The sequence below is a fragment of the Drosophila virilis genome, chromosome 4 (assembly GCF_030788295.1).
Source record: "Drosophila virilis strain 15010-1051.87 chromosome 4, Dvir_AGI_RSII-ME, whole genome shotgun sequence".
Classification (NCBI taxonomy): Eukaryota; Metazoa; Arthropoda; class Insecta; order Diptera; family Drosophilidae; genus Drosophila; species Drosophila virilis.
Genome location: NC_091546.1, coordinates 28,291,030 through 28,308,281, shown reverse-complemented (window position 1 = coordinate 28,308,281; position 17,252 = coordinate 28,291,030). Strand labels below are relative to the sequence as shown.

Below are 17,252 nucleotides of genomic sequence, written 5' to 3'. Positions count from 1 at the left end.
GCATATTTATTTTCAAATCTGTTCGAACAGTTCCACAGTTTTTTTTTTTTATTTTTCTGAAAAGAAAGTAATGCAAATTCGTTCTATAAAATATCAAGTCTCTGCTCACAGTTATAAATATCACTCGCATAATCACACATGTGATTCTGGAATATCTCGTGAATCATCTGCTACATGTGTGTCTTTGTTGTAGTAAATACTTGAATTTTTGTTGTGAATAAACACTGAATAGTATATGAGGCCATCTATGGAATGAAAAGAAAAAACTTTCTCTACTAGATTGTTAATACAAATGGGACGTTGCTTGTTGTTTCCGCTGAACCCCCTTTGGAATTTCCGCTTAGAAACAAGCAATTATAATTTTATGCGTGCAACTAAATCGAATGTGTAAGTCTTGTCATGAGTTTCAGATTCATTCACTCATCACCTCCCAAAAAAGAAATATGACAAATTGCGAGAGATAAATTGTGAAGTCGCTGCGAGTGTGTTAAAATTGCATAATGAACTAATAAAGCTGCCAAATATTTGCGCAACAGCAGCAGGAAATTAGTGGGAGAGAGGGCGAGAGGGCGACAGTGCGGAGGGGTGGCAACCAAAGAGTATCAAATGACATTGAGGGTCGTCTCTAGTGGGCAGCGGGTGCTGCATTCGGTGGTTAGCCTCATGTTGTATTAAATGACCAAAGCTCAAGGGAAAGCTAATTTGTTAAACACACACACACACACACACACACAGGCAAGACTAGCATTTAAAATCGCTAAGGGTGCAGTTAGGATTTAGGGGCGTGTGTGTGTGTGTGGGTTGTGTGTAAAGTCAACAAGCGCACCCTCAAGCCAATTAGCCGCACTACAGCAATAGGGCTAGTTCAGCTGCTTCCTCTTCTTCCAGCTGTACTTGAGCTTTTAACCCTTGATGAACCGCGCTCAGTTTGTTGTTGCTTAACGCGTTGATTTCTGTGCGAAAAAAAAAACACAATCATACGCCACGGAAGTAGCTCAATTCAAAGCGAAAGTGTCGCAAATTCCCGCGCAAGTGTCAGTCGCGATTCTGGACTGGGACAAAACTTTTGTGTGCGTTTTGAGTACCCTTGTGGAGGGTATAATAACTTGGTCATGAGATGTGTAACTCTTGGAAGAAACGATTTCCGAACTCTTAAGTCATTATATTCCTGATCAGTATTAACAGCCGAGTCGACTGTGCCATGTTTATGGCACCCTACCATAGAAAAAAGATGTATGTATGTACGTTTATGCACATATATATGTATGTGCATATGTGTATACACATGATTATGTATGAAAGCATGCATGAAAGCATGCAGAGAGACGGAGATCCTGCTTTGATTTTGCAACCTTCGTATAAGTAAGAATGTCTTTTCAGATAACACCGGTGTCTAAACTGCACAGACATACTTAAATACATTTTTGCTCTCACTCATGCCGTCTCTATTTTGCTGTGTGCGGGTGTATGTGCTTTGGGCGCAATAGTTCGCGTCATTCTTAGCTTCCGCTCCCCTCGCATATCGCTCAAATTAACGAAATATGAAGATGAAAGCAATCAACTGCCGATTATGTGCGGTTTTCTGTGATTGCACCTTACTTTTATCTTAAAACCTGACAAGGCTATGTTTATAATTAAAACGATGTAATTAATATGATTTCATATATTTAAGTTCAACATTCTTAAAAATGCATCTTGAAAATAAGCTACTTGAAATGATACACTATTTTAGATTCATTTCGTTCTAGATCTTCGATTACCTCCAAAAGTTGATTTACTTTAATTTTAATAGATTAAATATAATAAATCTGTGTTGGTATTTTCTGTATCTTAGTTGATTCTCTATCTTAGCACCTTATTTTCCTGAACATTCATTAAAAAATAATGGATAACTGTCGGGTGATTTTGGCTTTTTCAGCCAAAGCTGCTCTGTAAATTCGACACTGCCCATGCATCGCTATTCGGCCACGTTTCTGTTATTTTTTTTACTGCAACAACAACTCGGTTTACCAAAAAAAAAAATAACGCAAGGAGATTGACAGTTCATGTGTGATTGCGCACTTATGCGTGTGTTAGGGAAAGCGAGATAGCAGTCAGTAAAATCTATTTCTAGGCAAATTAAAAGGAATTTGATGATAAAAATACCATCTGCCGATTATTTTCGCCTGGTATATGGAGCTTTCACTATATCTTATGCATATGACGGCGGATTTTGTGCTTTTCAGAAAATTGTGAATAAAACTTGTATGCTTCCAGCGCCGCTTGTGTCCACCTGCTGGGCATTTCTGTTCGCCTGGTATTTAAGTAAATTTTCAGTATAAATATCTCGACTCAGCCGCCGTTGAAGGCGCCCCTATCGGGTATGCAATGAGATTTTTCGGTAGCTGAAATTTGTTGTCGACCTCCTGGTCATTTATGTTCGCCTGGGATTTTAGAATAAATTTAGAAATATCTTCACAGCCACCGAACGCACCTTGCGGGTATGCAATGTTTCTTCTGCCATCCCAGTGAAACTAAGGAATCTGTAACTACATAGTCCATGGAAATAAAAACCGGGAGTTTAAAAAACATTTATGAATTTGTTGTTTCCTGTATTATTCATCTTCATATTATACAATTTTGCGACTAACTCTCCTGCAAACATGTAATATTTAAGTCGAAATATGAAAGTCGTTGAATGCAAATCATGAGTCCTGGTCCCCACAAGCTCAAAAAGACATATCCTTCCGATATCCTTAAGAATATGGCTCTAAAAGAGAATGTCCTTTATAAAAAGATGGAATTTTCTTAGGAACGAATTCAATATTCTTTGGCTAGTTGATAGGTCTAATCCATAGGCACTGTTTGACACAGGACATGTCAGGATCTGCAAAGATACGATCAAGCTTAGAAAAATAGCTTTGCTTGGCCATATCCTGGCGGATTTACAAATCGAATCGTAAGATTTTACCGCATCGAACTGCATTTAAGATTCTTACGATAAGAAAACTATATGGATGATTCGGCTGTGCCTTGGCCGGCTGTTTGATAAAAAACTCGACAGGAGTCGTGAGGTGTATGTATACCTCGTTTTCTGTTTGGACCTTGGCCGCACATGTGGTATTAATTAACGCAAGATGAATGAGAACTTAATCTGTTTAATATGCAATGCAATTAAAGCTGCTAAGGGTGCACTTAGCGGACTCTCAATTAGCCCTGCCCCAGGAGTAGGGCTAGTACAGTTGCTTCCTCTTCTTCTAGCTGACTAGAGCTTTTAACCCTTAAAAGCGGCAGCAAATTTCATTAACCTCACTTAGTTTTTTGTTGTTTATCGCAATGATTTCCGTGGAAAGAAAAAAAAAACAAAAACATTTGCTACTGAAGTAGCTCAATTGAAAGCGAAAGTGTCGCAACCCCCCCTGAGGACATTCGCCCACACCCACCCGCAATTGCAACCCCTCGCAATGTGCAACATTTGTCAGGCGCAAATCTGGACAGGGTAAGAAATTTCTGTGCGCGGGCAGGGTATGCGATAGAACCAGACGACGCGCCCTGTTGAACGTCTCCGGGACGCAGGTTGATTAGAAATTCCATTAAAATTCCATAAAAAAAAAAAAAAATCGAAATGAGAGTTAGCCGCGCCCGACTTTAATACCCTATAACTATTAAAAATCGACGAAAAGGAGTTGGTTGGATTGTTTAATAAACGTGAGCAAGAAGCACGTTTGCTTAAATTAAAAGGTCTACCTGGCTTTAAAACAGCTTGATCTCTGGTTCAGCTTACATAACGATTTGTTTATGAAAGAAAATATATACATTTTTTTTAAAATTAGCTATGATTTTTGGTATATGCAAATACATTAATGCCATGTTAAAGCCTTACAAATAAAAATCGAATACGTAATACGAAAGTTATTTATGAATGAATTATTTATAAAGAGCTGCTAAGGGAAGACAAAATTAAAGTAAACATGTGTGTTGTCTGTATAGAAATATGTTTCGGCAGCTAGCTACAGGGTATCTCATAGTCTAGTATCTACGTTAGCCACAACCTTATTTGTTCTGGGGGGTGTTGGCTCAGAACCAGTCACAGAACTACTAACGCGACAATTTCAAGTTCCATTGCAAAATCGCGTGTGACTTTCGTCTGTCACTTGCTCTCTCTTTCTCCTGTTCCGCCCCCTTTCTCCGCCCCTTCTACTACTTGGCCAATGTCTAATTAAGTCGCAAAGTGTGTCCCTGCTTTTTGGGATGGTTTCGTGCCGCGTCGCGTCTGGTGCGGCGTGTGGCCCCGATAAGTGCGGCGAGCGTGTCAAATTATCGACCATATAATGCAGTTCACGTGTCCCAAGAAACAGAAAGAAATAATACAATCCGATTGCCCCTGCGACATTTACGTATATTACATATAAATATATATCTCGTGTGTAATCTGCAGTGAACTCAAGATTTGCATTTGTCATAAAACGCGAGAGTGCTCTTTTATTGTTTAAGGTTTATGGAAATGCGATTATAAAGTTAGATTTAAGATAAGCTTCAGCTGAAATTCGAGCGATATTGTTAATAACAAGGCATTTATATGACGGACACAATTAAGATCTGAATGGGTTCTGTACTCAGCATACAAATTTGTTTACCCAATTTTAATAAGCTGTACATATAATTATAAACCATTGTATTATTAAATATGCCCTTTCTTGTTTCTTTGCGAAGTCTGTCGAGAAAATGATAAGCAAAAAATATTATTTAATGGATTTAACTAGTTTATTTGTGTGTAGAAAATTACGAGTTTACGCGTAAGATTTGTCTGTGTAAGCTTTCAAAGCATATTAGCTCAACAAATATATCTAAACAGCGCTATTAACCTTTTGGATAGCTATCAGATATCTACAGTAGCAACTGGAAGCGCTGGAGAAAGCTTCGGATCCGGCAGATAAATATCATTCAAATCCCAATCAGATCTTAGATTAGCTTTTTAAGGTATTCCTACCAAAGGCACTCAATAAAACATATTTCATAGTAATTCTAATAGAATTTATTCATAAAGTACTCATTCCCATAGCACCCAATTCTATAGTACTCATGCCTGTAGTACACGTACTCATGCCTATAGTACTTGTACTCTTGCCTTTAGTACCCATGCTCATAGTATTCATTGCTAAGGTATAAATAGCTCTTGGTGCACCTGAATAGTGGGTATTCAATCATATACATAGTACTCCATAATATGTACTTGTAGTACTCAAATCCCAAGTAGGCTTCAGCTATAGTACTCATACCTCTGTTTATGGTACTCATATCTGTCTATACTATGGTACTCATATCTGAAGCCCCTACTTGTCATATAAAACTCAAAATATATTTTTATTTCCACCTGAAGCGCAAGCAAATCGAACTATATAGGATTTCAATCAATGCGACTATTTCCACTTTCTCGCCTATGCATGAATTTTCCGCTGCACTTTCACGAATTACATCTATATCAGCATTGCATAAATCTCATTGAGAAAAAAATAAAACCAAATACAATAGTCGACAAATTGTTGTGCATAATAATAAATATATCGTATAATGCCACATGTTCGACTCGCGGCTGTGGCCGCTTTCGCTCCCCACCCTCTACCCCTCGCTTGTTCATTCAATAGGAAGTGCATTTTTGCAGCAGCTCCCATGCGGCCCACTAACCGAAACCCCAACTAAAAACAATAACAACAACAAACGCTGCCATTGCGAGCATCTGTGTTGGGCGGGGAGGGTAACATGCCACCCCTCGCCCACCGCATATTATCATGATTATTAACAGCGCAGCAGCCAGTTGATGATTACCTCTGTGCAAAACAACAACAAATGTTTATTATTGCATTTTGATTTCCGTATGGGGATTTTATGACGCACACTCTCTCCCGTTCTCTCTTGCGAACCGAATGATCTGGGAAATATTAACAGCGCTCTGTTAAGGCTGTTGCGCTTATCACAGTCAAAAGCGGCGGTCGGATTGTGAATTGATAAAAAGAAGTATACAAATAATATATTTAATGGCATGGCAATGAATCAGGCCAAGCTGCATAAGTTTACCCAAAATAGCAGCAGCTTGATAAGTTGGCAGACAATGGCATTTCCGTTGTTGATGCAGCGGATGTTCGGTTTTTTTATAATAAAAACTGACAACGTATCAAACAAACTTTAAAAGCTGCTTTAAAAAATCGAGCCAAGCGTTTTTTGTACTTGGTTAATTGCAGCTGTTACCAGCACGTGCTAAGCTCAGCTGCCTTTGGCCAAGCCGAGCGTCAGTTGTTACCTGACTAAAGGTGAACATTAACAGCGCTTAAACCGTCAACTGTTATGTTACAGACAGGCACCAGTAACAGCGGCCGCTCTCACAGACTGCAATAACAGCGCGCTCACAGTGTCCACTGTTAATGTACATACAGGCACCGGGTAACAGCGGCGGCTCTCAACGCCGCGCTATAAACGAACGTTCGTTTGTGTTGGGAGAGCAACGTCTGCTGTTACCACTGTTGAGCTGTGAGTGCGTTCGCTGTACAAATTTCCCATCAGTTCAGTCTCGACAGGCGTGCTCTCTAGACGTGTATCGCGGCATTTGTGTTGGTCGGGTTTCTGCTTTTAGGGTCTCGCGTCATTTTTCGAGTTTTAAACAAAAACATTTGACAAAGTCAACAACATTGCGATGTCGTCAATTATATAAATATATATATGAGGTCTTGTGCCGAAATAAAAATGCAAAATGACTAAACAATAGCCACAATAAAATGAAAAAGAAACAGCATTAGTCATATAATTTGTTAAGATGCAAAACAATTTGTGGTCGCAACAATACCAAACAAATTGCAAAAATGTTGCCAATTAGTGCAAGGCAAAGAAATAGTTGAAACCCCAAGAGAAGTGCAGATAAAGAAATTAAAAGGATTACACAAAAATAAACACACACAAAAAAAAAAAACAAAATAATCAATTGGCAAAGTTCAATTTCAAAAGATTTCCCATTTTCATTGCCAACACGCGCAACACCCACAACAATAATAACAAAAACAACAACAACAGCAGCGCAACAGTTCAATTTTAACATCATGTTAGCCGTAAAAAACTTCTTTCTGCCGGAGCGCACCAAGGCGCCGGAGACGCCGCAACGTTTCTCGAGGATGCCAGAAGCTTTCCTGCGCTCCATACGCCGCAGATCTTTGCGCGTTAAGCGCGCCAAAAGCTTGGTTGTGCCGGAACGCGAAAAACGCAAATCAGGTGAGGTACAGTGTCGATGTAAAAGCGACCAGCAGCCGGAAAATGTATATTTAAGGGAAAGCAACCGTTTAAGGCGAATTAAACAATATCGCTTAAAGTCAAAGAGTTTTGCAGGTTTTGACAGTCCTTCTAAACAATTCAGCTTTAAGCAGAGTTTTACATTTTAACTTGATTAGCTTAGAACATTTCAAGAGTTGTTTCCTTTTACTTAACTGGGCTGTGTGGCTTTTAGGGCCACTGATTTCAAAAAAAATACCTTTATTATAATATTTATATAATATACCCATATTAATATATAGCCCAATAGATACTCCAAATATGCTTTTCTTATTGTCAGAAAAATCATATATTATAATATGATACTTATGATATTGCAAGTAAAAAGAATAAATTGTAAAAATGACTGAAAAAAAACTATAAAAAAAATCCTCAAAATTAGATTTTTTTAAATTAACTCCTTTAATTATATATGTGCAAAATGTATATATGAATATGAAAAAAAATCTAAATAAGAAAGCATTTTAATTCCTATAAAAATTTAATTTCGGATAAATTCAATTTTTTTTACGAAAAACCACTTTAAATGATTTGTAAAAAATGATTCTGTAGACAAAAATGCATTGGTTTTCCAAATACGCTTAATAAGATCCAGTTTTTTGCAGTGTTTCAAAATAATAAAAAATTCCTTCACAGCATATCCATAAGAACGCAACAGTACTTTTAGTATTCCTCCATGAAAACCAGAAAAAAGCTGCGTTTTTTGTGTTATTTTCTTTTATTAAATGGAACTAGAAAAGCTTGAGAAATTTATAGATAATTTTCCTTTAAATGACTCCGTTTTTAAACAAATTTATAATTTTGTATAGCAAATGAATATTTTTGAATTTTAACTCAAAAATGGTATTGTCAATAAACGTTTCAAAGTGTGAAAACCATTAAAACTGTTTACCCTGCACCCAAATATTATCATTATTTGGACTTAACTTAAAGTAGGTCCCATTAAAGTATTATTTTATTAAAATTAGTTGATTACATTATGCACATTTATGCAATTTTTTAATTGTTAAAAACAAAACCAACCGCTGATGACCTTGCGAAATAGACAATAGAGTTGCCTCAAAAAGAAAAATGTATATAAAAATATATATATTTAAGAGAAAACCCCATTAAAAATGGCACTTTGCGTGTCAGGTGTCAATGTTTGGCAACATTAAACAAAAATAAAAACAAGAAAAAATAATAATTATAATGCAATTTGACATAGTTTGCCCAGTTCCGCGAGGTGTTACGTCAAAGTCTGACCAACAAATGACAGCGCTATAATAATATTATGTACCAGGTCTTCTCAAAGACCCAATTTGCATAAGCATCAAAATGAAAAAAGAAATGAAAATGATAAAGAAAATAATAATAATGTTCATTGTCTCAGTTTTCTAAAGTTGACGAATAGCAAATCAAGTGAAAGGGCGAAAGCGAAAGTTGTAGAAGGCAAGAAAATATACCCCTTACCCTTAGAAGTGGGCTCGATTGTGACACCGTAACACTGACTCACATTTAGAGCCAGTAGCCGTGACAACACGTTAAGCACTTAACACATCCAATTATCGATTCCCAAATAATGCGGGCGAGCACCGAAAGCCTTGCAAGTGAAGGTAGCCCAAAGACACGCTGCAATCAATGCCAGCTACTGACGTCAAAGTCAAAGGGTGCCCGAGGCAAACCGAGGAAAAGTGTGAAAATATTGGGTGGAACTAGGGGGCGCCTATCTCTGGTCGCATCTATTGCAGGGCTGGTTAAGTGCTCATGGCGACAGATAGAATGAGAGACTGTCAGACTGTCCTCTGTGGCGTGAGAGGCGTTTATGTCTAAAGAATTGAACTAAAGATTAGAATGTGTGATATTTAAATAAGGGAGGGTTACGAAATAATAATTAATAATATACAAACAAGCGTGGGAAGCTGTTTGCTAAAGATGTTAGTCCCAGATATTTGCCTAAAAGCTAAAAATAAAAAATTAGCTATCGATGTATGTTCTGTTTAAAAGCATGTACGAGACACAAGAAGTTGAACCTGCTAATTTTTTTTAACAGTTCTACTTTACATGTACATATTATAATCACCAACATATTTAAGCATTAGATTGGAAAATCAATAGTTTTCCCGGAATATAGTAGAGTAGAGACAGCTGTTTGAACTTGCAACTTTCTACTTAACAGTTCAAATAAATACATATGGATATTCAGCTAATACAATTTGCAAATCGTAATTTGTCCCTACACTGATCTTTTGATTGGAGTTCTTTTTGCAAATTTGTCAAAGGATTGCATAAAAGACGAGAGTCGAAAGTCAATAAGTTCCTTATCGATTTCTTCTTTATTCGCTTTTCCTAAGAAACTAAACGCGTTACATCAGTTTTGCCTGGAATAATTATAATTAATAATAAAATTTAAATGCTATACTTAACTCATTTCCTTAGCAACTGTTGTTTCAATCGACAAATGTTCAATGTGACCCCCACACGTGCTGCTCCCAGTTGCAAAAATGCAAGTCTGTATAAAAATCTGGCCACCTTTTGCTATTTTTGCTAATCTCATTATAAATTCTATATATAAACATGTCGTATATAATAATATACCAATGTGCTTATTTACTAGATCTTAGTTTTTTTTCTTTCTGTCCATTTGCAGTGGCCCCAAGAGGGGCCCCTAGATAAGATAGGTCTCTGCTACTTCTTCTTCAACTTGTTTATTTGATTTATAGACTTTATGGTATAGTATATTCTATTTATTTGAGTTCATTCACTTGCAAATTGTTAATTAAATATAAAAAACTTGCCCTACCGATAAGACTCTCTTCAATACCTAGACTCTCTATAATGAGCTTCCATTTGGTATCTGTGATATGCGAAATGTGCTCCAATTTCCTGCGGCTATTCGGTTGACTTTTCAAAGACCTTGACGCTTCGCTGACGTTCTAACATGGGAATGGGAATCAGATGTGATCTACGTCTGTTGATATCGACAAAAGCTGGCGAGACTTTTTTTCCCAAACGCCTTAAACACGTTTCTTTTGATTTTATTTTTTCATTAATTTTTTTTTTAAATACTTTTTGCTGTTGCTTAAAATTTAACATTTTATTTCTTTTTGTTTAAGAACCAGCAACAAAAATAAATTTAAGCACATTTTGCGCGAACCGAAAAAAAGCAGCAGAACGTTGCCAAATGAAAGAGCAACAAAAAAGAAAAACAAGTAATTAAAATAATACGCAATTGTTTATGCTTAATATACAAAACCGGTTCTCGCGACTTGTCAGTGCCTGTGTATATATAAATTAAGCAAAAAGAACCATCAGCTACATTGTGCAGATCACGGACTCATATGGATGAGACGCCTCTATGCGCTTCTCAACAACATTAGCAGCGTACTACATGAGATCATGCGGCAATAAATGTTGAACTTTGCTCATGTACTGGCAAGAGTTTCACTAGCATTTTGGTTCCATGCAAAGCTTGACTATGGGAAAAGTTTTAGCTACGAGAAAAAAGTGAAAACTGTGACTTTTTCTGTTTTCTATTTCCTCTGCTAATGTCACTTTAATTGCTTGAATCTGAAGTGTTGCTCACTAATTGAATTTAATCGCATTCTTTGCATACAGCCAAATCTTCAGTAACTCACGCCTACACACTGACCTCTAAAAGTTCACAACTTCCTTGCCTTCAATTAAACTCTATAGAACTGTCCGTAAAATTCATCTATAATGTGACTAAAGCTGAATTAATGCGCAGCCCACGATAATTAAAGTAACGCCTACTAAAAACTGGCAAAAAAAAAAAAAAAACAGACACACGTCTTGGCGTTTGCCTTTTAAGGTTCACTGTAGAGTTGACTAGTTTGAGTTGACGCTCCGGTGTTCTTTTTTTTTTGGGCACAGTCGCTGCTTGAGTCATGTTTGGTTAGAATCAAGTTAGTTGGGCGTCAAATCATGCGACACGCGTCCAACGATTGATTGCAGCGACTGTTTGACTTCAATTCGAAGCGTTGCCATTGAGCATCATTAATCATTCCAGACTTCACGGCCAAGACAAACGAGCGTCAGTTCTTTTTATGGGCTCTTCAGTTTTTGGGCGCACTTCCATATATGTTCAGTGTATGCGACAGCATTTAACAAATAGTGTTAAATACGTTTCTCTATATGTAACTACTAGATTGTATATAATTATTATTTTCCGACTTATACAGCGCACGCGCCCGTTCTCTAAATGCACCTTTTGATCTACGCTTGTCTGTAATTATCTTCATATAGTTCCTTACCTTTCTTTTTTGTCAGCCGTGTAATTAATGAAGTTTTCTTTTTCTGATCTCGCCCTACACCAGGTATGATAATTTTTAATAGGCAGTTGACCAATATTCATGTCTTTATCAAAAAAAATAATATTGAGGCCATTTGGTTGGGTCATGCAAGTCATAATTGTTACGGTTGGGGGTTTGGTTAAGATAAGTCATACATAATTATTAGAAATATAATATATGATAGAAATAGGTTTGATATGCGTTTGTTTGCATACTGATTAGATCGATTTCAGCTGCTCTCTTTATAAGAAAGTTCTTCATATACAGCTGTTGAAATGCTTACAATTCCCGAGTGTATGCAATAGATAATAGACATTTGTTCCTTTAATACTTTATTTTATACTATTCACTACTACGCAACCTAATAATAATCAGCAGAGAGAAACCCTGTTTACTTACTTTATTTATAGCTCTCGAATTTCTTACAATTTCCAACTGCTTCTGGCTTCAGATGTGTGAACCTTTAAGCTTGTTGCTTGCAGTCGTTGAAGCGTGGCTTCCTCTATGGGAAATACCATAACAAGCCCAAGAAAACTGTTGATCGTTGCCTCTTCTCTAAGTTACTTCCAAATTGTATAGCTAATTTTAAGCCAATTAGTCGAACATTTAATGGCACCCACCTACGTAACCTTCATAATACCCGGGTTATATGCAAAACAACGCTTTCAACTGTAACGAAAAACGCGTTAAGAATTTTCCCAGGAAAGAAGAAACACTGCGTTCAAGCAGCCCATCTTCAATATTCAAATTTTCAAACAGTTTTCAAAATACTTTGCGTATATTTTCAATTAAATCATTTGTGAACGTCGAAAGACCTGTCAAATGTCTAAAATTTAAATGCACACTTTTCTAGCTGTAATAGGAAAATCGCTTAGGGAAAATAGGAAAAAAAGAATCTATATGCAAATGAGTTGACAGCGCTGCGACACGTTTCAAGCGCCGCTTCCGTTGCCAACTTTGGTGGACACTTGTTTTGAAGTTTATGAAAAAAAAAAAAAACAAAAACGAAAGAAGAAAAACCACCACCAAAGGCAGTATGAAGCGGCACCAGTTCCACATGCCCCTCCACAGTCAGTTACAATTTCAGCGTCGGGGCCATTCTAACCAAATAAGCCGGTACTTTTTTTTATTATTATTCTCTTTGTTTTTTTTTTTCGTATTACCTATTGAAGTTATGTGTCGTATCTATTCGGCAGGCACAAAACGATCAAAGTTAAATGTTGAATATGTGAATAGGTTTTTGGTCACTTGTTGCCCATATACAGATTGCCCGCCCGGTTGAGCCCTTGGGGTCGCGCGCTTTTGTTTGTATTCCCCAATTGAACAAATCCCAATTCTCTTGCGTCCCGTCTCTCTCCCTCTCCCTCTCTCTTTCTCTCTCTCTCTCGCTGTCCCTGTCTCTGGCTGTTTATGGCAAAGCCCAAAAGCGGAAGTTATTATTTAGGTTCCATTCAATTCTCGCCTGTCCATTGTAATTCAAATGTGACGCACTGTGTAACACTGGGTCTAGTGTTGCAAGCCTCTAATAAAATTCTATCCAAGGCTGTTAGCCATAAGGCGACGTGATCGTTAGGTTAAGCATCGCGCAAGCTATAGGCTATATATATAATATATATGTATATATATATATATATGTGCTGGCTAAGGTTCAGTCACACTCAAGTGATTCTCTTCTCTGGAACTTACATGAATCTTACAACATAACCGGTCCAAGTGGTTATTGCGGTTGTTTCTTTCGCATTTTCGGTGGGCAGTTATGATTCTGTGTGTGTGTGTGTGTGTGTGTGTGCTTTTGCGTGTGTGAAATTTACACTATCCTGCGGGCTTGCTAATGAGCGTATCAACTATCAATTGGCTATCGTTTATGGGCTTGCCTTTACCGACACACTTAAGATATTTGAGATAGACATAAAATAAAACATAAAAATTTGATGTGTCACACGAATTCTTGTTGGACATTAAATATAAACAATAAATGCTTGAATTTAAGTATAATTAATAATCTTCAACATAAATGTTTGCCTTAAAAATTAAGTATGTTTTTAAGATGGCGTGTGCCTTAAAATATCGAATGCCTCCTCTAGATATAATATGACAAAAGCTTCTTTTCGGATTTTTCTTATGTTCATTTCACAAAACAGATTTTTAGAACCATTTCTAAATTGAGCTTGTTATAGATAGATCACTTCTTACCCGCATATCCCTAAAACTCTAAAAATAGCTAAGAAACAACAAAGGCTCAAACCCAATTTATAGTTGCTTCTTGAATTCACATAGATCTTAGTTAGATATTAATATACTCTAATCTACATATATGATAATGTTCTATATAAATCCTTATGGATCTTTATTACATCATCTTCAGCAGCTGTCACTTGCGCGCAGCATCTCAAGTTCAATTCAGAGTTTTGTTAGCTAGTGTAATTCAATAGGCCGGCAGCAGACGTGTATTGGCGTATGACTGATAGCAGTTACTTACTGCCCCGTAGGTGCCTCCGTAAGCTGTGCCAAAACAACAACAACAACAACAACAACGGGAGACACTCATGCCTGTAATGGGCACTAAGTCATTGAACCGCAAAAAAAAAGTCGACAGACTCGAAAACATTGACTGAATCTGAGATTCAGATGTAGCCGACTCTTCAACACGTCAGCTGAATGAGAGACAAGCGAAGAGCGGGGTTTTCGGGGCGAGGGGTTTTGTATGGCTAATTTAAATCAATCTGCAGATAACTGACAATCATTTTGAGCAAACGCTTTTTGGCCAACTAACAAGCGGCTACAAGACGTTGTTTATGTGCATAGTAGTCGGGCCTTGCCGCAACCCCGTCCCAAGCCCATAAATAAGAATGTAATGGACGAGACGCAGAACAATGGACCTCATAATTTTGCACAGCTAGCTCGCAAAAAAAAAAACAAATGCGAAAGAAAATGGATAAAATGTAAACGAGGCGCTCCGATTTCTATAGAAAAGGTCGGTCGAGCAACCGGACCAAATACATAGATAGATCGGCGAACTGCTGGACCTCGAAAGAGAGTCCCGCTGCGGGCAGCAGGAAAAGTAAAAGTAAGCAATTTAAAGATTTGTTGCGCTTGCTAGCGCAAAGAAAGCAGGGTAAAAGTCAGCTGGTCAGCTATAAGCAGCTGTTGTACGAGGCAAGACGAACCAGACAAGATGCTCCTTAATTAGCCGCTGACCATGTAAATCGATTAATTGAATCAAATTTTTATTTCGCAAAGTGAAGATAAATTATCCATGTATAGGGTATTTCAATGATGTTATTCGGCTTTGGAAATTAAGAAACTTTTATATAGTATGGGGAAAGATTACGTGTCTTAGACTCGAAGATACTTGGGTAAGAAACATTTTAAGCGATTTAAATGAATTAATTTTGGGTTTATTAATAAAGAAACTTTTATATAAATTGGGACATGGAGGTGAGAATAATTAAATATCATCTCAAGTCAGAATAAACATATTTTGAGGTAGTAATAAGAATATAATCTGAAGATGCTTCTCTAAACTAAATAAATCATTTGGAAATCTATCGAATCTGTAAGATCGTTAGGAACGAATATGATAAGGTTATTTAAAATATATAAGTATCATAATGAAATTAAGCGTATATCAACTAAAGATCGTTATAATCCGAAATGGCAATAAAAATAACAACAACAAAACTGTGTGGTTGGGCTCAAGGTAGCCACAGACAATCGTAAGATGATGATCATAAAAATATATATGAAACATAAATACGTTTGCCATTTGAAGACAGGGGCAGCTGCTGCAGCAGACGCGTGCAGTCATAACCCAGGGAATATATAAGACACACACATTGTTAAGAGAGCGAGAGAAAGAGAGAGAGAGAGAGTAAGGAAAATGTAATCGCAGCACTTTTCCTACCATATTCGCTGTGCATTTTCTTTTGCCTTTTTGCAGTTTTTTTGGCTTTTGTGACACACACAGCTGGCACTTCATAAACATGTCATATTTAATAGAGTTCAGCTACGGGAGATGCTACTGGGAATCAACCACCGGGACAAAACGCCTGCTTTGACTTGCCTCTTCCTCTTCTCACTTGCTTATTGTCAACTTTTTGATTGACTCGCTGCCTCAAGTCTCTCACTCTCCCTGGTGTCCTTTTTTTCAACTTTTTTCTACTCGGGAGAAAGTCAAAAAATAAATGTAGCAAAAACGAGAAGAAAAAAAGGTAGAAATTGTATATTTATTTCTTGATCATTGTAAAATGATCTCTGTCATAAATTTGACATTTAATCGTCTGTGGAAATTTCACTTTTTCCTTCTCCGATTCAGTTGCTATTGAGCAAGGTCTAGGCAGGAATTCTACAAAGATTAAATGTTTGAACATTTCATTGCGATTAGATTAACTGCAGCGACTCATCGATTTAATATGCGTTCTTTTACCCAAAGAAATTACGTGGAAATTGCGCAATCTGCAGAAATCTTTGGAAACCATAAAACAAAAATAATCTATTGCAATGGAAATGCGTTTCGAAACTCAGAAGATCTATGGAAGAGTGAAATGCTGTTGATTTTTAGTGCAAGCTTTACTTTTCATTACTTCAACAAATCGATATTAATTTCCATTACTCGCTGTATGAATATCTAAGTGCATTCCACAAAATGGGGCATACGAGAGAGTTGTAGATACTTTTTTTCTGTATTTGTGCTGCATTTGCGTGTCATTTTTCAAGTGCTGTAAAACAATTTGCTAATTGCACTTAATTGCTATGAAATACATAAAAAAAAATGATGGAGAAATAGAGGGGCGTTATGAGGAGCGGGGATACCAGCTAGCAAAGTAGTAGTAAAAGTTGTGGCCACTTACAAATTGCTGATAAGCGAATGAACCCCCTAACAAAATTCGTCTTTGAGTGCTGATAGGCTAAAGTCTTGACAGCCTATAAGTAGGTTTTCTTTGTATTTTACTCGGTATACCCTATTTATAATGGGCGAGGGAGTTTTACAAATGCGAGTCTATGTTTCCCAAGTGTATGAGAACTAAAATATATAGACAATATAAAAATATAAAATATTCAATATTTAACGAACAATTTGTAATATACAATATATAATATACAGAGCTTGAAGTTTCGATTATTATTTTTAAGGAATATAATATATATATATATATAGGGATTTGTTCATAAAACAAACTCCTTTTATTTATGGACATTTCATCAGGAGTGATTATTGTACTAAGGCAATCAGAGAGTTCTAGGCGTAACAGTTATTTAGTCCAGCACTCCAAATATCATGTCGCTGTGCTAAAGATATATATTAACACTCACATGCTAAATATAGACTTGGGTACTTAAAATCTCTGTTTACTTAAGATCTGTGTATGTAGAGTATTTGCAAGTCTCGCTCGCTTGAATTTGATTTGCCACGTTTCCGCTTTTATAGGCGCGTGTTTCGCAATTTACCTATTTCATTTTTTTTTTTTTTTTGTAACATTCGAATTTAATGATAAATGAGCTGCGATCCACATACACACAGAAAAGTTGAAAGCGACTGCGCGTAGCGTTGACTGATAATAATAAAAAAAAGGCAAAAACTAAATGTTTAATACGCATTTATCGGGTAACTAATTTATTTCTGTTTTCATTTCGCCTTTTAAGTTTTTTGTTTAGCATTTCCAGTTT

At 36.8% G+C, this 17,252-nt stretch overlaps 1 protein-coding gene across 2 annotated transcripts in view; it reads left to right on the top strand.

The window, feature by feature from the left end:
• The window catches only part of CenG1A (Centaurin gamma 1A), an 81,637-nt gene that overhangs the window by 50,179 nt on the left and 14,206 nt on the right, over window positions 1-17,252 (top strand). The window contains exon 1 of one of the 2 annotated variants that reach the window (XM_002057446.4): window positions 6,543-7,236. The exons of the other annotated variant lie outside the window; for it this stretch is intronic. Within the exon in view, the coding sequence (XP_002057482.1) occupies window positions 7,068-7,236 (169 nt within the window). The 5' untranslated portion in view covers window positions 6,543-7,067. Of the gene's footprint in view, window positions 1-6,542; window positions 7,237-17,252 lie in introns of those variants that run through there. 2 annotated transcript variants of the gene reach the window in all.